At 40.4% G+C, this 22,626-nt stretch overlaps 1 protein-coding gene across 3 annotated transcripts in view; it reads left to right on the forward strand.

The window, feature by feature from the left end:
- Window positions 1-22,626, forward strand: part of ALKBH8 (alkB homolog 8, tRNA methyltransferase) — a 45,243-nt gene that overhangs the window by 16,053 nt on the left and 6,564 nt on the right. For all 3 annotated transcript variants that reach the window (XM_030477827.1, XM_030477829.1, XM_030477828.1), the window contains exons 8-10: window positions 13,988-14,094; window positions 17,979-18,133; window positions 18,947-19,212. In XM_030477827.1, coding sequence (XP_030333687.1) covers window positions 13,988-14,094; window positions 17,979-18,133; window positions 18,947-19,212 — 528 coding nt within the window. The remainder of the gene's footprint in view (window positions 1-13,987; window positions 14,095-17,978; window positions 18,134-18,946; window positions 19,213-22,626) is intronic.

Below are 22,626 nucleotides of genomic sequence, written 5' to 3' on the forward strand. Positions count from 1 at the left end.
AACCTGATTTGAAGGAGAAAAGTCTCACTATTACTTTGTACTTCTTTCTAGCTTATAAAACCCACTAAATAGAGGGCAAAGCAGTGAGGTGTGATGTCTTGTCCCATAATGCTCCAGGAAAAGAGAGAGTCTTGGGCTAATCACTTATTTGGTTTTTGACCCATTTCTTTGGCATCTCCTGGGAAACTGCAAAATAAAGTGAGACTTCCAGAATATCCTCTGGGCTTATAATGGCATTTTATAAATAACCACATTCACCCTTTCTTTGTAGGAGCTGATACACTGAAAATATTAATGAATATCAGTTTCAATGTTGTGCTATTGAATACAATTTTTAATTCAGAAGTTGTCATAGTAGGAGAAGAAAGGCAATGGGGTAAATTTAGTTCAGAGTGATTTTTATTAAGCTTAATGATAAACCCTGTCCTCTGTTTGTGAATTTGAATAAAGATACTGAAAAAGAGTGAACAGTTTGTTCTGTTGAGAACTTTTTATTTTCGTTAGGTGTTATTTTCAGTGCCTCCATTTGGTGTCTCTAAAGATATATAATTTTACAGTATTTCATTTTAGGAGCCTGGCCAAGCTTGCAGTTGTCTCCAAAAATCCTAGTTAAAGCCTGTGTCAAATTTTCTTTTGCAGGTTTGCAGCAGGAGCTTGATCAATATTGAGATTTCTGCTTTTCACTTTTCCTAATTTGCCGTTTTACATGCTGTCATGTAAGCCTTGATTCACTAGAGTTTTAGAAATACAGAGGTAGCATTTCTCTAATGAGCTAAGTAGTGCTATGAGCGCATCCAGCCCATAAAACAATTTTCCCTTCCTGGCTGTAGATCTTACCCCCACTAAACAGCTAGTGACACGCTGCAGTCTCTCCTCATCAGCTCTGCCCTGTTCCAAGACTGCTTTGGGTCACCCATAGCCCTATGCTAGAGGGTGAAGTGCAGTCATATTTTTCCTGAAGGGTGTGTTGTGTTGGCACCATGCTGTGATTTATGTGGTTCTGTCCCATTTTACTAATATCCAGCCGTGATGTGGAAGCCCCAAGCTTGTCCTTCTCTTCTCCATAGCTTCTGCTTTTCCTCTTGGAGTGCCTTACTCTGCTTCCTACTCCTGTGCCTCAGCCGGGCAGAGGGCAGGTGTGAACACTGAGAACTGCTGTGATGCTCTGACATGGCCCCTGACCAAATGTCTGTGAAAGGGAAGCTGCAAGCTTTTGAGTCAGGTTTGTGGCTCAGAGTTAAACAGTGGGGCCATGTGGGGATCGTCCTTAACTTCTGCCTAACTTCTGTTCATCTGAACACATATTCATCATCTCCTAGCCTGCAGATATCAAGCACCTTGATCTGTAAAGGAAAGCTGTGACTCTCAAGCTTTGAAAGCAGAGCGGTATTAAAAGGAAAATCCACCAGACCTTTTGAAATGCGTCTGACTGGTGGTTGTCCTAGAACTGATAGAATGAGGTACGCTGCTATTACTTGTCTCTCAGGCTGATAATTGACCATTTTTTCTGGCACTTTTGCTTCATATCTATTTCTAATCTGTCTCAATTAGCAAACAGAAACCTGTACTTGCTATAGCAGCAGCTGTTTCTGCAATAGCTGCTTGAGAGATGTTCTTAGAAGCCTTTAGAAAGTCTAGATTGCACCCAGCCTTTGACATTAGCACCTCTTTCATGTCTTGTGTTGGCTCTAATAAGGTAGGCAGGCACCGAGTATAGTTTTGTTAACTTGGTTGTCACACTCTTATTTTGCTTATCTTAGTTGCTGATGCAGTTTAATTTACTCTTTACATTTAGATTGCTTTATTTTTCTTTTAAGGAAAGGCAGAAAGCATCTTATCTGTTTAAGGAATTACTCTGGCAGTGGCTATATCAAACTTTTTTCTCTGTCCATGCTGGCAGCATGATTGTAGTACGTGAAAAAGTAGTAATAGCAATCAATATTTAAAAAGAGATTGGGTTGGAAGAACCAATAGAACCCAAATAGAAGACATTAATTTTAATGACTGCAACCTAACGCTGAATTCAGAACTTTGTTCAAGTGAGTCTAGTGGGATTCTTGTAGCTCAATAGTGTGCTTTTCAGATCTGTAAGACACATTTCTTGAGCTGTACCCTTCTTACAGTCATGGATTTTCAGTTCTTGAAGAACAGCGATTTGGCATGGTTTCTGTATCGTTTAGCTGGAAACCCAAAGGGATTATATGTATAAGTGTATACCGAGTTTGGTTGGTTTGTGCCATTAAAAGTGGTATTTCATTTTTGAAAACTACTGAAGAGCTTTTCCATGTGAAAGGTGTCCTGAGCACCACAAGTTAAATGCATGAGGCTTCATAAATCTGTCCCTCCTGTTTGCATTTACTCTGTATAAATGTCCTGTGTGTTTCTTTCTCTTTGTGTCATAACATAATGTACTGTCATTGAGCTTGGATCGATACAAGACCCATCAAAATCAAGGGAGAACTTTCGGTTGATGTAATTGAGCATTCAGTTGTGCCCTCTGAGGTAAGCAACAAAGCCCGCAGCTCTTCATGGGAATACTTATAATAGTCTGGGTTTTGGGGGAAAGGTTAACATACTCTTCTGGGTTTTTATTTCTGTGCTGGATGTCTCTTCTCTGTTTGTGTACAGGATTCTGTTCACATATCAACATGTCATGTTGATGTTTCCACCTCGTCAGTTATTTTAACCTTTGTAAGGATCTTGATTGCTGAGCTTTCATGTAAATGTTCAGAGGGAACCTGTCCTGCAATACCTGTTCACCTCTTTCCACAGTCTTGGTTGTTTATAGGCTAACTCCTATTTTAGCTGAAGATAACAGCAAGGCACCCACTGGGTGCAACTGATGCAGACAAACATGTGTTTCTCAGGTGCTGTAGGAGTCTGCTGAATAATCTGGATTTGCACTGAAATGCTACAAGAAGAGCATTTGGACAGAACTGCCCCAGAAGAATGATACATTATTTCTCTATAAGCTGTGGGGCAGTAATATATTGAGAAACAAGACAGCAGCAAGGAGATCCTACCTTCTCCACTACCTTCTCAGCTATTTTGGAGGAACAAAATCAAAGCTAAGCTGGGACAGAGCCTATATCTTATTTTTGTATGTAAAAAATATTTTCTTCTTCCCTTTCATATTGGTGAGACATTACAGTTTCCAGGTGCCTCTTTTGTATGATTTGTCCCTGTGATGAGTCTCTGAGGTCTGGCATTTACTACTTGTGGGTCAATACAGGGCAAATAGCTCTGCAAAGCTTTGTCTCCTGCCTCCCTTTTGTTGGATTTGTACCAGCCTTTCTTCCTCTTCACAGAAGAAAGAAACTTGTCATCTCCCATACCTTTCCATAAAGCTGTTAGTCACTATGCAAGGCCTAGTAAGTCCTAAATGGCTAGAGTCCTACTTCAGTGGTGAGGAAGGAAGGTCGGCCTGTAGTTTGAGTGCTGAGGATCTCCGATTTGCAGACTACACAGCGACTCCCTGAGGTATTTCTCCTGGGTCTGCTAGAGTGGGAAGTTGCCTCACTCCTTTCTGTGTAGCAGTTTTATATTTCTTGCATGTGGTCCATTATTTTGGCTGCTGAGGGGGAAGGCAGAGCTGCAGCTCCTCCTGCTTCGTACCACTCTTCCCAGTCAGTTGGTTGCTCTGCAGCATCCTGTGTTTTCTTTGAGTTGTTGGTGTTGAGAAAGGGATGTGGGAAGAATGTTCTCATTGTCTCCTGAACCCCTCTGGGCAGTTGCACCAGCAGTGCATCCGAGGTGAATGTGGGAAGAGAGACAAAAGAAATTGCAATTAGGAGGAATTTGAAAATGAAATCTACTCAATATCACATGAAAAAATACATAGAGACGTTATGAAAAATGTCCTATAGCTGCAGTTAGTTTTCTCACAGTCACACAGAAGTCCTACTGTGAATGAAACATTCTAAAATGTTTGAAGTCTGCAGTAGCGCTTACGATTTTCTGACTGTGGTCATAGCTGCTAAATAATGAAGGAAAACTCCTGCATAATTCCTTTACCAACTTGATTCTGTTTTACAGAACCTGTTGTCTCCAGGCTATGTGCTGTTTCTGTAGTGTGCTTATTTTGTATGCTGAGGCAGTGTCATTTCATTTCCAATTCTCAGGCATCTGGCTTTACTGTGACACACAAATACAGATACTGAATTTTTCAGTGGAAGCAAATGTACTCTCTGAAAAGGACCTTGCTATTGCTAGAGATTTCTGATAGGTTTTCATGTGGTAGGAAATACATAGATAAATAAAAATCTCAGAAAACATTAGATTATGATGTACAATATTGCTCTTTTTAAATGAAAACCTTTTGTTTCCTGTTGTTCCATTTCACTTGCCCCATGTACCCTCTCACTATGGTACATGAACTACTTTTCAGTAGTGGTGAGATGAATTAACGGTTTAAAGGTGAAGTTGCTATTTATTGCTGTGAAAAATGTCATCATTGTAATAGTAGAAAACTAACAGAGCATTTAAATTTTCATCTCAATTAATACTTTTGCAGCTGAAACTATTTTTGAGTCAGGTTTTGGATTGTTGCTCTTGAAATAGAGTTAATTTCCTTTTTTTTAATAGAAACCTCTGCATTGTTGAGTAGTTACTAATTTTCTTTACTAATTTTTAAAAGAAATTTTAATTTCCACAACAGGTTTATCAGTGGAAGTTGTTTCTATTCCCCGTGTTATTTTTAGAAGATCAGTTCTTGATGCGTGAAATGGAATCCTGGCATTAAATTAACAGAAGCAGGCTGAACTCTGGGGCATTAAAAAGTTGTTATCTTTAGCTGTTGCATTTCAGCTGAGCTTCGGTTCTGCAATTCAATAAAGAAGTCTGATTTCATTACCTGCTGATGTCATCTCTATTGTCATAGGAGCCTATCTTAAGACTGTGGCAAATTTCATGTAGAAATAACAAGTCGTCATTCAATAATAATAATAATAATCACAAGTAGTCTATAAACAAAGAAACAAGCTTAGCTTGTTAAGCTCATGCTGTAGTGTATTGTTTCTTAGCTTTGATCCAGAATTTTATAATACTAATAAGTGTAGCAAAGGGGTTTGAAATCTGTCTGCATTTGTATCATCTTTACAAATTTTGCATTCTGCAGTGTTCTGTTTTTCTTTCCAGCTGTGTTGAATATTTCAGGAGAAGTTTCTCCACAGAATTCTTGTTTCAGAAGAGTTGACTCTGGAAATTTTCATTAGGGAACTGGCAATTTAGAGCAGTTAGAAGCGTGCTGGAGCCAGAGCTGTCAAACCTGTGCTGCTGATACACTTGACAGAAAGATTCTGATTCAAGACAGGGGAAGAGGTGTGCTCTCAGTGAAGAAGAAAGTAGGCAGGCAGCCTCTTGGTGCACTGCAGGGGCAATGCAGGTGAAGCTCCAGTCTTCTGGGGCAACAGAAGAAAGGTTGGAAGGACCCAAGGTTGATGGTGCAGCTGTGGAAAGTAGACACTTCAGAGTTCCTTGTGAGTTCCTTCTCCTCTGTTGCTGTGTACATCTCTCTGCAGTGCACGTTCATGTAAGTCATTGTAAATTCAGGGCCAGATGCCAAGGCCCTGGTGGAGCCCTTCTGTATAACTTTTGGCTGCCTTATGTGAAGACGCTCATTGGGCTAATGAAGCAGATGGAGGGAATGAGGGAAGAAGGAGATGGCATTGCTTGTGATGAAAATCAGCAGTGTTGGAATACTGCCTAGCCAAACTTCAAAATGTGGTTTTCCTTTTTAGTTTGTCTTTACCTGCTTTAAAATAATACCTAGATGTCAGACGTGTGCTACTTCTGTGGGGTGAAACATGGCAATTCTGGGAATTGAGAAAAGTTTTCTTCAAATGATTTTAAAGAAGTCTTTCTGTGTCATGCTTTTTTGAGTTATACTTTATGGCCCTAAGAGACATCATCAAACCAAGAAGATGGCTTTTGTTCACTCTTTGTTTTTTGATTGTGATTTCTTTTTCCCCCTTTTTTATTTTTGAGAGAGTTATATGCTTTTGTCTGCTGAGGAATGATTTTTTTTTTTTTTTTTAATGTATTTATGCTACTTCTGCACATTTGTGCCCAGATCTTTGTTCCTCAGCAGATTTCTTTTCTACAGTGAAAATTTAGAGGATTAAGGAACAGGCCATATGGTAGTTTCTACAGCAATAGATTAAAACCTGTGTCTTGTCAGCTCTTGTGAGTTATGATGTAGGAATTAGTTTGGGAAGGCACAGTTGCATGTCTTGTATTCTGGCAGTTCTCTGTCATAGCAGTGGTTTCTGAGATAGTTGTTAGATGGAGTTGTGAGAAGGGCTAGTTGACCTTTGTTTCAAACTCAGGCTGAGTAAACTCGTAATTTCATTCTTTTGAATTACAGATATTCAGCACTGGATTGTTTCCATACTACTTTCTCAGTATGTTTAGAGCAAGATTATAGTGAAAATAGTGCAGGAAGAAGTTTTAATTAAGGCAGGACTGTTTCAAACAGAGTTGCAGCATCTGCTGAATCCATATTTGGGTGCCTTATTTCATAAGTTACTGTCAGCAGTATCCTTCCAGGATCAAGATACTGAATTTTTAGTGTTTACAAGTAGGTGTCTATATGTGCACTGCATGCCTGAGTTCCTATGTAATCAAAGGGGTGATTTAGCTCATGCTAAATAGACATCTAGTGTCTGGTTTCACAAGTTTCAGTTCTCTAATAGGATTTTAAAAAATATATGCCCAAATGTAGATGTCTGAATCTTGAACTGAATTGAGTATTCCGACCCTATGACTTATAGTTGGCTTGAATTCCTGTACTGCAGCATTACCAGCAGAAAGCTGAGACCTCCAGAGGAGAGTAAGGTCTGATGAAAAGCCCTAATGTTTGTAGAGAGGGAGGGAAGACTATTTTCCACTATACGGGATAATGAACGTGCAGCATGTTTTACCCTTGCCTTGAAATAGTCTCAACGTGTAAGGAGCTGGGCTGTCATGCTACAGCTGCTGGGTCAGTGCCACCCAGAATCTAAGTGTTTCAGGTCCTCTTGTAAGTGTTTCTTGTCCTCCTGGAAATGCCCGTCTCATTACTGTAAATAATGTTTGGCAGTTTTATTCAGCCAAGGCCTGGTTTGTCTTGTGGAGGCCCTATTCACTGCTTCTGTTACAGAAAATTTGTAATTAAAGGTAATAATGGTTGATGACAGGATGAATAATGTCGAGGTAGGGTGTCGTGGAAATAAAATCATGGTTGAAGAGAGTCCTGCTACATGTATTTGCAACCTTGGTAACATGAAAGTGGCTGATTGTAGTGTGTGTTTCCACAGATATTTGTAAATTATCAGTGATTTAAGAAGGTGATATGCTGGTTTTGAACCCCAGTGTGTTTATTGAAAATCTCTTGAGAACTTGAAAGTTTTTAATGCATGAAAGAGTTGCAGATATGCCACAGCACTACAAACCCAGATGTGCATCCTGTAAATGTCATTGTGCTTGCATAGGAAGTTGCACAACAGCTGTGTTTGTGTTGTAAGGACTTGTTCAGTGGTTTCTTGGTAGACATTTGGCACAGCCTTAACCATGTAAATAAGGATTATTTGCTTTCAGGACATAGAGTAATACATTAAGTGCAAGTCTGAGGAGATATATTTGAGGATGCAGAACTGCTTTCTTGTGACATCTGGGCATTATGTCTTGAACAGATTGAGCCTTCTGGAGGCCGGATGTCTGAGGCCTCTTATGGTCTTCCTCTGAACTGTACTCCATTAGACTCCAAGTGATACAAAATCTTGGCAACTTCCTTTCCTGTGGAGAGGAGAATGAATGATTTCGTACATTTGGGGCACGTTCTGCCCTTTTGTAGGTGGATGCAATTCCCTTTATGTCAGTGTTGTAGCACCCATGGATGTAAGGGAAGACATATGACTTGAAGAATGGGAAATATTGCAGAGGAGGCTAAGCTAATAAAATAAATGAAATAAAGACTAACAGCATTAGCCTTTTCCTTTCTGTGTCCTAGAGGAGTTTGAACTAAGAGCTAGGGAGGTAGTTTATTAAAGGATGAAAATGGTATGTTAGCAAAATTGAATAAACTGGATGTTGTTGAGAACTACACTGAGTCTTTGTCTTTGGACTCACAAAAGGAGGTCAAGGTCATATGCTGGGGTTGGATAGTATTTTCTGGAAAGGAGAAATTTATACCTGTTTTGGCAGAGAGAGGGTAGCAGTGGTAATGCAACTATTGCCTTTTACTGTAGAGATTGGGAGTCTTCTATGTAGGAGTCTAATATTCAGCATAGAGTTTGAACACAGGTAATGATCTGGGAAGGTACAAAGGCCTCAGGTAATGGCCTGACATACAAAAGAAATTCAGTGGTTTCAGGGGTAGTAAGAACTGATGTATTTGATGGGTAGTCTTTAATGAATTTGGTTTGTTGTGTACTTTTAGTCTGCTGTTCAATCAGCAAGATTAAACAGTAACCTTGGATTTACAAAGAGGCTTTTAAATCAAAGAAGAGTCAGCTTGAGAAGATGTATGAGTAAAGCATAAAAATTTGTAGCAGTGTGGAGAGACCTTGGAATAGGAACAGCAGCAGTCCAAAGTTGGTGTGACGCTGCCAGAGGTACCACCAGCATCCCAACCTCTGCCAAGGCTGGGCAGAGCAGCCACCCCACTGGACACCGTAAGGAGTCAGCATCCAACGAGTGAGGTGACTAATACCTTGGTGAACCTCAAGAGATGCATCCCAGGGTATGAAAGAGTGGTGTATATTCCAGCTAGCTGGCATGCAGAGGATTGGAAGCTCCTCCATCCAGTAGGAGTTAGCTTGGAAACTGCAGTGGTTTTCCTCTTTTTGTGCAGTACCTGAATCTTGTAAGCAGCGTACAGACAACAAGAGAATTTGTGTCATGGAGTCAATGGCATATGTAATAGCTAGGAGAGGTACTGGTATGCTGTACGTACACTCTCCTCCTTGGGGTTATCAAGAAAATCAAACAAGGTGAGACCTCAGAAAAGAGTGAAGTGCTGTCTGTATATTGGAATGTTTTTTACATGTTGCTATGCTAGACTTCAGTTAAAAGGAAGAAATATAAAGATACTTCAAATAACACAGAAAATTTAGGAAGATAGTAATGCATTGCACTGGAAAATTGTATATAATTTTTGAAGAAAGAAAACCTAGGAGTATATTAAACATCTGACTAGCGTCACCATAGTGCGTAAGTAGATAAGCAGGCTTAGCAGGGCATGATATGCTTCTAAATCTGATATGGGGGAGGCCTGTGCATGTGTTGAGAGATTTTCGAGGTAGGCAGCACTGAAATATTTCATCATCGAGATTGTCAACTTTGCGCTCATGTCATGGCTAGAGACCATGATGTAGGATGTAAATACCAGCATAAGTTACATAAGATAAATTTCCTTATTACATGGGTTACTTGGAAAAGATCATCCCGTTCTCCTTTCCTGTAAAATTCAGCATTTTCTGAATTCCATATTTGGGGATTTAGCATGGGTTTTGCAGTGTCCTGCGTAAGCCAGCAGGCTCTTGTCTTTACATAGAGCCCCACTGTGTAGTTCAAGCTCCATGTGTGGGCTGTAAACCTCTCAGCTGTCTTTGAAGGAGACATTCTTTTTCATCTGTTTTACATGTGGGAAACTGCTATGTAGGCTGATAATGTCTTTGCTCTCTGAAAATACAGTAAATAATGTCAGGAATACTTAAGGAGCATTCCACATTGTTGGTTTTTGTGTTGTGGTTTTTTTTTTTTAGCTTTAGAGTATGTTTTGTCTAAGTTAGTCTATTAACATCAAGTGCAAATTGCATCAGAGGCAAAGTTTGATAAAACAACATTGTCATTGCACACTCTGGCAGTGAAATCCTTATTGGCACCGTCCTGCCAGCCCTGCTGCATTACTGCCATTTTGCTTTTGGATCGTTGCTTATTTGATAGACCAGTCCTTCACCTTCATCCTCCTGCTCTTTCATGAAGTGTGGTGCCATTGCACTGAAAGGTGATGCAGACTTCTCATTCCCTGAGGAATTAAGGAAAACATACTTTCTTTCCTTTTTATTATGTACTGGATTCTTCTCTGGCTTTTGCATGTTGCTGTATTTTATGCCACAGGAACAATGTTTGGGATGTGGGTGTCCCTTTGCTTTGATGTTTAGCCATCCTTGAAAGCTGTTTACTGCTTCATGTGCTCCCTTGTCATGAACACTATCTCTTAAATAAACCTGGCATCATGACAAGGTATTTAAAACCACAAGTAGGTATTATTAGCTGTTTGTTTCTTTTATGGGTTTTTTTTTTGTATAGTTAGAGACAGTCTTTTTCCACAGTACCAAGGAAGAAGGTAAAAGTTGTATAAGATAAAAGCATCCACTGTTTTTATTTTTTGAATGCAATCCCTGGTGTTGCACCGCGGGCTAGCTGGAAATTTGATCTTTATTGACTCTGCCATCTGAGAGAAAAAAGAAAATGGGTAAAACCAAAAATAATAATTGGAAATAGCTCCTATGGAGCAAAACTGTCATGAAGAGATTGATTCAGCAGTGGCAGAGTGGCTTTATTGATTGTGAGTCCTTAGTAAATTAAAAAGAGGACCAAATACGTTAATCTTTTGTGTGCGTGTGTGTGACAGTGACAATTTAGAATGTTCTGCCTCAAGCTGCGCCAGGGGAGGTTCAGATTGGATATTAGGAAAAATATCTTCACAGAGAGGGTGCTCAGGCATTGGAACAGGCTGCCCAGAGCAGTGCTGGAGTCGCTGTCCCTGGAAGTGTTCAAAAACCGTGCAGACGAGGCCCTCAGTGCCATGGGTTAGTGGTGGCCTTGGCAGTGCTGGGGTAAAGGTTGGACTCGATGATCTTAAAGGTCCTTTCCAACCTGGTTGATTCTATGATTCTGTGGTAAAGACACATGTAGTAGTATGGGAACGTTATCTGCTTCAGTCGGTGATTGGCTTGTCAGAGGTAAGAACAGAGTTCTTCCAAACCCCTTCTGGGTTAAATGTTCTTTACTGTAAGCAAAGGATAGAAGAAGTACTCTTGCTTGGGTTATTTTAAGCATTCAGCTGCAGTTGTTCTAGATAAAGGACCGAAGCACAGGAATTGCACTAATTGTCTTCAGATGTTCACAGTGGGTTTCTAAAATTTGATTTTCTGTCTGAATTGCAATATCAAATTTATTGGTAATACAGAAAATGTGAAATTTGAATATCTTCTAGCTGAGGATCTCTGCTTCATAAGCAAAACTCGGTTTTGGGTTTTTGACTGGCCTACTAACTGCTCATTACTGAATGTCATTGCCCATCTGCAAGTAAACGAATCCTTTATTTATATTTTCCTCCCCAAAACATCATGATTTGTCATAAGGATGAAGTTCATTTAGAAGAGGAGCAGCCACAATGTGGGACAGTAGTGCAGAAGCTTTACCTCCACGGAAAAATAGGGAGCAGGGGCAGAGCTGGGATCCTGTGCTGGTGAGGATGAGACTTGCCAGGTGTTACTTAGATAAAATTTCTGATGGTGCAGAATTCGAGGCTGAAATGCAGGAGATTATTTCATGTATTTCTTGTTGGCTTAGTGTAGCTCAGCCACGAGGACATGTTCTCTTTTACTATTTCCCTGCCACTTTTGCCTGAAAATCCAGCTACCAGGGATAGTTTTGTGGCCTCTCATTCCCAACATGCTATTTGTTATAGTGCACTCTGAACTTCTGCTGGTTTGGATACATGGTCGTTAACAGGATGGGATTTGAGGAGCATCTTCTGTGAAGAGACTCTGGGGCCCTGTGGTTGGTGAGGGAAAAGGAATTGGAGATGCGTAGGGTAAAGCTGCAGAGAAGACAGGGAGCTGGAGGGACTGTTTCCCATCGCTTCATGTAGTGTCCCCAGCCTGACATGCAGAAATGAAAGAGAGCAAGGTCCTCTTCCGGGCCCCGGGGGGAAATGGGAACTGGAAGTATAGGGGACCCTTCTTCTCGTTGACTCTTTGAGAAAGTGCAGTTCCTGAACATCATTTGCAAGGACAGAGCTTTGTAGCTACTACTGACCCAGAAAGAGGGACAGTGGGGTAACTGAGCTTCCAGGAAGGAATCTGTTCAGTCTCATGTTCAGTTTATTCTGAAGAACCCAGTCTCTATACTGTCCCCTCACACCTGTCCCCCAACAGCAGTGAGCCGGAGGAGCAAAAGACAGACTATCATCTCACCCATTTCATCCAACCACTTCACTCCTCACTTCTTTCCTTTTCTTTTCATGCTTTTTCTTTCCTTATGTGCTGGTCTTGATCAGTTACCTTCTGGTTTCTTTGCCTTGCCGGATAGCTACATCTTTTTACAGAGGCTTGCATCTAGTCATGCTTTATGGGACAGCCTCCCCATCAGATCCGTGAAGCCACTGTGTTTCTTCTCCTTCACCCCATGCTTCTTTGAGCATACCTAGAAGAAATTGAAAGTGCAAGGGAAAGAGTATATTAGCAAGTGGCTGCCATTCGTCTATTTATGTAGCTATTGAAGTGTTTCATAATCATTAATCAGAGCTTATAGGTAGGCTTTATTCCTGTTCCCCCATCTCTCTTCCCCTTTCAGCCCCACTGTTTATCAGCCTCGTCATTTCTTGCCTTAAATTTAGATAGCTCAACAGGAGAAGCTGTGTCACTCTATGTGGGTGGTATTACAGTGTAAATAGGGTGGTTGTTTTTTTTTTTTTTCCTAAAAATGTAAATGCCGTTGTAGTTTGCTTCAGTGTGCACAACAATAAATAGTGAATGTTGGAAGTGGTAGTTTTTAGTGTTTAAAAGTCTTGCTTATTCAATCTCCGTCTTGCTGGGGTTTTGTGCTGAATGACTGATCATTACACCACTGTTTTGTCTTTGTTAAAAGCATCTGTATGCAGGAGCAGAACTGCTTAATTCATTTCAGTCTGGCATAGTGTAGTAAGTCTGCTTTTAAATTGCATACTTACTAGGTTACAAATCAGGTGGCAGCACTTTCATGGTGCTGATTCTCCAGTGTAGCTGGAACTGCTGACTTGCATAGGTTGTGACTAGTTTTCTTTTATCATAAGTCTTCTGTAACTCACTTGGTGTGTTTATTATTTTCCACAGTGAGAGTTTCTCTCATTTGGGAAATGTGAAAGGATAACATTCCTAGCCCAGGCAGAAGCAAAATGTAGCACTGCCATCTGGGCTGTGAAATTGGAATAAAGCTGAAAGTGTTACCTTGGTATATTGCCATCGCTAGAAGCTGGGTGGCAAATAATAAAAGGATGGTCTGGTAGTTGGCATCTTAGGATCTTGGGAGACTGCATGTGCTTGCTGTGCTGTAAGCCTCCAAGAATGTAGGCAGGTTGGAAATTACTTCTCTCACCTCTTCTTGGTAATCTAAATGTTATACATCTACACTGAGTTAGCTGTCTGAGCTCAATCTGGTGTGAAGGGATAGGCATTTCCAGAGGGCATAGGGGTCATTCCACTTCACTTAGCTCTATGTTTTAGCCTAGGATGAGTCACTCCGGGGAGATGCTTGTCTCGCTGCATAGACTTCACAAAAAGACAGCAGTTGACTGCCTTGGCCCAGCTATGTAACTTTCAGGTGCCCGAGTTACAGCAAATGAGCCCTCTCTTCCTTTTATGCAGTTGCCTTTAGCTGAGGGGTAGTAATCCTTTTCTCCCTTATGGGTATACGGTACACACAAAGGTTAAACAGTGCTACCGTGTTCTCACAAGGAAAATTATTACTGTTAAAAAAATATTTAGTATTTTAATTATCTATATATACACACGTATTTGTGGCTGCCTCAGATTTTTGAACACAGTTCTGAAAAGGAGAGATCCTAAGGACAGAAACCTAGAGATTTTTGCCTCTTTAGGAATATGTAGCTGTTTCATAGCAGTATTCTGATGAACACATTGAAGAGACCAAGAAAGCTAGGATTTGTGAATGCCTGGCATGTATATGAAGCTCTGTAAGTCACGCTTGTTCATGGTGGCTGGTTTTGGTTTTTTTTTAGATTGTGATGGATTTCAAACACCCTGATGGCCATATGGTGGCAATTATGCTGCCCCGATGCAGTTTATTGGTGATGGCTGGAGAATCCAGATACCTGTGGACACATGGGTACGTGTAAGAGTCCCTGCATTGCTGATAATAGAATAGTATATGTTGTTTGTTTGCTTTGTCAATGACACTATGTATTTTAAATTGCTCTAAAAGAAATCAAGTTAAATTTCATAATAAATATGCAAATTCATTCCTCTGCTCAGGTTAAACTGAGAAAATTGGGGATTTTAGGAAGCTAATTGCCAGTCCCAGAGCTGCAGTTTCCCTCTGCTGTCAAAAGCAAAGTTTTGCTCAGAAATTGCTCTCACATCTGCATTGTGAAAGTCCTCAATGACTCTGAGCTGGCGAAGAATTGATTGTAGTGCAATTAGCTTTACCGTTTCCTTTCTTTCTTTTCAGCCCCCAGCTTTTCCTATTGGATCAGGTATGCCAAAGGCTTTAGAGAAGGGCTGCTTTAGGACACTTTTAATTACTGATAAGGCTGTATTGTACTGAGCATCTTTGGGTTTTTTAAAATATGTCTTGAGGCTTTGCTTATTGTAGAGTTTAAATACATGCTTTTTAAATCATGCAGCACTGGGAGCTACCTACAATAGGAGTGCTGACATTGGCAAAAAGGCTAAAACCTTGGCGAGCTCTGGGAGTGACAGCAGTGTACTTCAGGAGAACATAGAAACCCTCATGTTGGACAGAAATGCCCATGGTAAATGTTTCTTCCTTTGTTTGACCCAAGCTGTCACTGGATGCAGCAGTCAATTGGAGACACTAATTACATTCTCTGTAAATTAAACTTCAAATCCTTTTATTGGCAGAAGATTTTCTAATTTTACTGGTTAATTTGCATTGTGAAGAAGGGCGAATATGAACTCCCCAATGACTTTTACATTGTTCATTTTTACGGAGGGCTTATACCACCTGTATATTCCTTCATTAAATGAAATAGTTGCAAAAGGCAAGTGGTACTTGTGATGTGCATCATTATAGAAGCCCAAGGCAGTGAAGTCCTTTGTTTTTTGGTATACAAGACTGAACACGGATATCAGTGTTACAAGCTACTTATTTTGTCTGTCAAATACCGTCAGTCACCTTTTGGAAAGGTCATTTGCAACTCTGAGAACGTAGTGCAGTTTCCACCTCATTGCTGTTGCTGGCCAGAGGAGCTGGGGGGCAGTGCCTACCCCTGGGCATCAGGCAACTCCATGGGGCCAGGCTGAGGCCGGGCTGGGATGTTAGCCTGGGAGTCAGTGGGGCAGTGGCTGCACACAGACAGAGCTGTGATTGGGGCTGGCCCAGTGAGACAGTTTAAAAGCAGCTCCCAGGGGCAGGAGGAGTGGCCCTTGCTGAGGCTTCTGGCTGTCTTCACGACAGCTTTCTCCAAGGCCACCAGCTCTGCTCTTCCTAACCTGGCCCTGGGCAGCCAAACTTCCAGGAGAAGAAAAGATGCACGCAGAGCAACACTTGCAGTACTTGCCAGCAGGTGTTCAAGGTGGAGTAGTATAACCTGCCTACTAACAATCAGAATGAGATCATTACTTGTACCTTCAAGTGGTGGTTGTCTTTTGAGAACTAGTGACATAAACTAGAGTTAAAATGATGATCCCACATAAGATACTCAACTGGAGTAGGCTTTCCATCATGCCAATGGGGCATACTATTGTAATCTGCAAGATTAATCGTCCAGCGAGCGCAATTAATTCACTTGCACGCATAACGTCAGGATGTATTTAAAATCACTTGTGATGCCTTTTATCTAATCCTCAGAAGTTCAATTTGAGAACAAAAGGTTCAGTTTTGGAATTATTCTGGAAATGTTTTCACTGAGTATATTTGGATGCCAAGGGAATTAGAGACTTCCTTTTGACCCTGTTAACAAAGTTCACAAAAAAAGGTTTTTTGTTCTTTCTGAAAGAGAAACATGGTTAAGAAATAACCTATACAGTGACATCAAGGAGAGCAAAAGATAAGTGCTCTTTTTGTCTCATAGGTGAAAGTAAAATTATGGCTTTTCTGATGAGGTTCATTTTTGGTTGGGTATAACCTGGCAAAACACTATTCCTGACACTGCAATAGTAAAACAACTCTGCCAGGCAAGAGGGTTTGCAGTGTCTGACACTGAGAATGCTGTTTTTAGCCCAGTCTTTATCTGGAGTTCTTGCTTGTAGTATAGGCAAAAGGAAATTATAGAAGTTGAAACGTGAACCTTGAAAAAGACTATTTCTGAAAATATTAGCTGCTATGCTTAGCTTATTGCTGCAGGTACAAAAGAAAATCAAACAGAAAATCTGCAAACAGTATTTGAAGTTTTGTAGAGGGAATCTTGAGCATCATCAGCTGATCATTTCATCATAGCTTCATTATCTGCCATGAACAAGGCAATTCCTTATTAGATCCCATCCTTTCCATGGCTGACTTTGGGAGATTTCCATTCTCAGGGCTGGTCCATGTCTCCTTTTTGCAACATCTGGATGGATCATCAATATGCTGCTCCCTGATTTCCAGACAGAAAAACCCTGCATGCTTTTTCCCTGTGGCTGTTAGAGATCAGCTTCCCTGCAGTAGGAAAGATGGCTTACAGCAAAGTACAGGAATGCTGATCAGGCTGCAGGCTGCCTGTCGGTATTTGGATCGTTCTTGGTTAACTACAGGCACTGGTCAGCAGTTTCATATGACCTGCAGTAGAAATTTCCAGTAGAAATTTGAGATGAGGCTAAATGCTCTGCTTTATTAAAACATATAAAGACACTTCCCCACGCCCCAGCTCCCCTTTTGGCTCAACCTATAAGGGTTAAACTTGGCTAACCAATGTGGAAGTCAGTTTTATAGTGAGAGTTTGTTCTCTTGAGAGTCAGGTACTTTGAAGTCAGCAGCTCTGAAGAGGCTTCATTGAGAGGCCAATTCCTTAGAGATGTTTTCTCTTGGTTTTTCTTGAGGAAACTTTGGCATTTATCTCCTTGATGATGTAAGTTCAGGAAGTGCTTCAGTGTGACAGTAACAGCTTTGAAGTGCTAAGCTGTTTCCCTGATGAGTTTTCATTTTGCCCCAAGAGTATCTACTTTTTTCCATGTGCAAGTGATGGGAAGCTACTTGTGGGTGCAACTGTTTCTCTTCTTTCATGTTGTGTTTCAGACTGTACTTTGTCTTTTTTCTTTTCTCAGCTTGGAGAGAGGTTCATTTGTAGAGCTATTAAAAATTCTTGGGTTTGATACTTTTGTGTAATGTAAAACTTTTAATAAAATTATTTGAAACTTTTGTCACCCCAAGAAAGTTCCAGATCACTTTCATCTCATGAATTTTGTCCTTGCAAACTGTTTTTCTGTTCCATTAAGATCCGTGCCAAATCCAGAAGTAGCTTAAGCAGCTCTCTTCCCAGTTTGCTTGATAGATTTTGGTCAAGAAAGATCTATAGCAGAGTTTGTTCCTTTAGGCATTTTAGCAAATGTCCCCAAGTGCCGCATTCTTTGCATCTTCTGTTGTCAGTAAATGGAAAAGCAATTCTGTTGCAAAGCAGAATTCACTGTAGAGGCCTATTTGCAACAAGAAACTTCAATCTGCTCAGCCAGTTCTATGCTTCTGTACCCACAGCCACCATTTCTAGTAGTCTATTTTATCTTTAGCAAATACATGTTTTTATAGAAAATAAATATTTAAAAAAATAAGTCCTAAGAAAATAAACTATCAAACTTTTATGGAAGGAAAGGAAGGGAGGGAAATGTAATTACTTGCAATCAAATAACACTTTAATTAACGTCATTAGTTTGTGTCAGCTCCTCTTTTCTTTTTCATCTGAAATCGAATAAGTTGAAAATTGAGAAGCAGCAGTACATTAAATAGTGTTATAATCACACTTGTCACAGTATGTAAGAATTGCCTTCTCATAATGGATTGTTTTTTTTTCTGGTGCAAATTGAATTATTCTTTTATTTTATGTTACTTTGTTTTAGGATTACACCCCGAAAATATGATGTCATTCAAGCATCGGAGCTTGGGCAGAAAGTTGGAACAATCACTGCTGATGCTGGAGATTTAACACTGAATCGAAGGGAAACAAGGACATCATTTACATTCAGGAAAGTGAGGAGAAGCCCTTGCAATTGCAGTAAGTGTCTTAAGGTGATCTTCAAGTCAAAATTGTTATTTATTGCCAATATGTAAGCATTTTATTAGCCATCCAGTTTATCCCTTTGGGTAATTTTGGCATCCTGGTAGCCATTCCTGAACAGCTCAGGGTTAGGCATACTGTATCATTGGAGTTGGTTGCATCTGTGTGGTTGCTCTATACAGGAAGGCATTTGGCTTGTTCCAGAGCTGGGCAAGTAATCTGGAATCTTGCATTTCTACTGGGACCTCAACTGCTGAAATAATGTAGCAGGATAGAAATAGCTATTATTCTTCATGTTCCAGTCGGTTTTGGTTGTTTTTTATTTGAAGAGGACTGCAATTTTGTGAAAATAAGTACATTAGAGAAGGAGAAGCAGTCAGATCTGCAATGATAGAGCCATGTAAGTGCCTTAGGGCAGGACAGAATATAGTAAATAGGTGGCTCAATAATTACATGGAATTGAAGTCCATTTGTGCCCTCAGAAGAGAATTTCAGAGGCTGAATTGCGACAATGTCATGATCTTGGTTATTAAGGGCACCGTCTCAGTTTTGAAAACATAAACCTTGTTAATGTAGCAGGATGAATGATCACTGCAAACAGCCTGTGGTACATGTGGGCAGGTTGCTTGTTTTAAGGTCATCGAACACTTCCGCAGTTCAACCTGCATTTCAGTTTTTGAAAGGTAAAGGAGGAATGAAGCATTGTTTGCATTTTAATATTTCACTTTTAATTTTATTTTGCTAAATAAGCTTAACCAACAAGGAATTACTTTAACAAAATATTGTTTGTGTATCTGTTGCTATATCTAGTTTACCCATCTGTCTGTGACAGCCAGAAAGGACAGCAAAGACAGGTTCAACCTTCGTTTCCTCACAGTGAGATGGAGGCTTCTAAGCTGGAGCAAGAATATGTACACAAGGTGTATGAAGAGATTGCTGCACACTTCAGCAGTACCAGGCATAGCCCATGGCCCCAGATTGTAGAGTTTCTCAGGTCCCTACCGAAAGGATCAATAGTGGCTGATGTTGGTTGTGGTAATGGGAAGTATCTAGGCATCAACAAGGACTTATACATGGTAAGTAGTAGCTACTCTCCTTTGTTTTCATTGGTACTAGTGTTTATTCCATCGTGCATTTGTAGCATGTTGGAGTTTCACTTGTGGGAAGAGTGCCAGGAACAGAAAGCTCTTTCCTAATCCAAGATCGATTACCAGTTGTGTTAGGTTTCCACATCTATTCACTATGTGCATTACCCTTCTTTTTTCAAAGCCACTTTTGCTTTGCAGGTCAAAGCATGTTAATAAAAAAAAATAGTAATGGATGCTGAGAACTGAAAAATTGTAATGGATGCTTTAGCCTTTTATGTTATTGTTGTTTAAACTTATTGAAAGGGAAAATGGATGAACAGGTTGAATGCTTCCAACAAGTTTTTCACTTGGGTAGTGGGTGAGGAATGCAATGTACATGTCCTTGAAATCTCCAGCAGCACTACTTTTCATATGTCCTCTTCAGTTCCCTTTTGCCTGGTGGTGAGGCTTATCTGTGACTGATGTTGTGTTTGGCTGTCCCACCTCTGACTCTGTGCGTAGGCCCAGTAAATATGACAACATAAAATTCGTGGGGGATTCTCAACTTCAGCACAGATTTCTGGCCTGTCTCTTGCTCACTTTTCTTCACTTGTAGACAGTTCTGATATCATTCTTGCTGATGTTCCTATCACCTTCTCTGCCTCAGTCTGTACTTAGAGCAGTTTTACTTCTCTCCCTTCCTATCAGAGGGATATGAAGCACATGCAAATATGAACCAAGAGCTAGTTTTTATTGCAAATATTTCAAAGAATTTTTTGCAAGGGTCAAACTTCCTGATTTTTTTTTTTACCCAAAATAAATCTGAAAGGTGTGCATCATGGTATCTGCTCTCCCCTGTTCTAGAGTTGTCTCAGTCTTTCATGTGCTTATACTGTGAAACACTTGAAATCCACCAGGCTTGAAAACTTCTGTGTAAGGCAACACATTCATTATTAATAATAAAAGTCAGACTTCTTTGTCTGTCTCAGGAGTTTCCATCCTGCTATAAACCATAAGTTTTATATGGCTAATACAGCCTTGTCTGTATTAGTAATGGATTTATTTCCATTACTGTTCTTAGAAGCTAGAGCAAAATCAACTGATTTATAAGTAGGCATGCTTATGCCTGACTGCCATAGCCTGAGTATAATTATTAATGTTCAGTACATTCTTTCACTCCTTTCTCCTATAAGAAAAATCAGCAAACCTAACTAGAGAGGAGAAAAGTTTATCAGGGGACCATGAAGGTCACGTGGTCCTAGAATGAATTTAGTAAAATGCTGTCGTGTAGGTTTGTGGTAGATTTTTAAGGTGAAATCTGCAAGATGTTGTGTTCCGAAATTACCAGCACCAGTCTGCTGTGGGAGCCCACTGTTAACCAACTAAAGGAAAGAAAGATCTACTGGCAGTCAGATGAAAGGCAGCCCCTCTCCTCTGTTACTTTAGGAGTTGTGTCATTTCATATGTACCTGCAGGAGAAACCCAAAACATGAAAAGCAACAGTGGAAAGGAGGAAACTTAAAGAAGCAGTCGAGGTGGTTTTAAAAACAGGATCTGGGAATAGCTTCATTCAGTTGGCCTCCCTTGGTGTTTTATTTTCTGCTGGTGACAGCTAGTTCTCGGTTGGAGCTAGACTCTAGACATTGCATTTGCTTATTTTTATCTGCAGGCCAGCACCGAGTCCCAGGAGGATGGATGTGACTCCTTCTTTCTACTATATTTATTTTTATGTGTCAGCCAAAGCGTGGTTAAAGAAGGGTGGGTGTATATCGTCTTTACAGATACTTTAAGCTTTCAACAAGGTATCTCAAGAAGAGGACTGTGTTATTTCGGTTTACTGTGGGTTGTGCACAGAGCTGAGGGTGAGAGGTTAGAGTACATGCTTTGAATTTCAGGTGCAGTGATGGGACGAGGGGAGTGCTCGCTAGATGCAGTGCATCCATTTCCTCCCTCATTTACTCCTCTTGACTTGGGGGCATAAAATCCAGGGAGAAACTTAACTACTGCAGCCTTTCCCTCACAGCAGTTGCTGTGGCTCTTGGTAAGTTTTTATGCACAGTGCGCTGGAGTTCTTAGGCTGGGCCCCACTGGGAAAGAAGCAATAAAGCAGTGCTGTGAAATTAGGAGTTATTTAGGCGGTGGGTAGAGCACTGTTAGTCTAGCTATGCAGCTTGGAGTGTTTTGGCTCAGAAATACTGAAAACTTGTGGCAAGCAATATGCTCTAAAGGCTACTATACTTTTTTAGATAGGATAGTTTAAGTAGCAGCACTAATGATAGTAGATCAAAGCCACGGTAGCTCCTTTGATGGTTTTCATCTTCAGGCACTGTCTGAGAATGTCTCCACTGTGGCCTATACTATTGTATTTGCTTCAGTTTCTTTGGATGATTACACATAGCCTTATCTACTTGAGTACTGTTGTGTGACAATGAAATGCACATAAGTCCATCTACGCTTAATGAAAATGACAGCACTGTCATGGCTGCATTTATCTGACACAGTGAAAGAGCAGCAATTTCATGACAAATTCAGATTAAGAATGTTTGAGTGAGAGATGGAATCGAAGTCTGATGTAATTAGGACAAAGGCTGGAGAAAGATTGAATTCAATAAAGTTTCAGATCACTTTTTCTTTTTTCTGTCACATCCAGCTTTTTTTATTATTTGAGTGAATGCGAAAGAGAGAAATGGTTTTAGGGTTGTTCTTACACAATCCCTTTCCCACCCAACCACATTTGGGGAAATTATTTTAACACTTTAAGTGATTTTAAGCTTAATATTCATATCTGTAAGTAGGGCTTTTACTTTTACAGAATGCTAAGGTTCAGCCTTACCCATCCCCCCATCGCCACAAGGGTTTCATTCCTGAGACAGCTGACATCATTGCAATGTATCTCATCAATTTTTATGAGCTTTAGCTCTTTCTCCGAGTTTCCAGTGTTCAGGTAGGTGTGGTGGTGTGTAAATCCCCCCAGGAACATTCAGCATCCTTACAGGGCCAGGGTGTGAGTGAAGGACATTGAAGCCTTCCAATTTTGTGGTTTACATTTTTAATTAATCTGGTAAACTGGTGGGAAATCCAGTTACAAACAACTTAAAATGCCATTGGGTAGATATTTTTCCTTTATATATAAAGAAATTATTCTTCCTTGTCAGAGTACCTATGCTAGGAATAAAAGTGGTGGCGTTACAGGAACCTAAATGGTTTGTTTTAATACAGACATTCCTATCTCTGTAATGTGTGTTATTCAATGGTAATCAGTAATGTAGCTTGTCTTTCACATGACCTTGTAAGACACCCTTTTGCTGTGAGATGTGCATCTCCGTTTTCTGCATTACTGTCCTAAACTGGGATCCGCTGGAACTGTATACAGGTTTGATTTTGCTAGGGTGTGGGGAAGAGGGAAGGTGAATGTTTGCTGCA

This window comes from Strigops habroptila, chromosome 2 (assembly GCF_004027225.2).
Source record: "Strigops habroptila isolate Jane chromosome 2, bStrHab1.2.pri, whole genome shotgun sequence".
NCBI lineage: Eukaryota > Metazoa > Chordata > Aves > Psittaciformes > Psittacidae > Strigops > Strigops habroptila.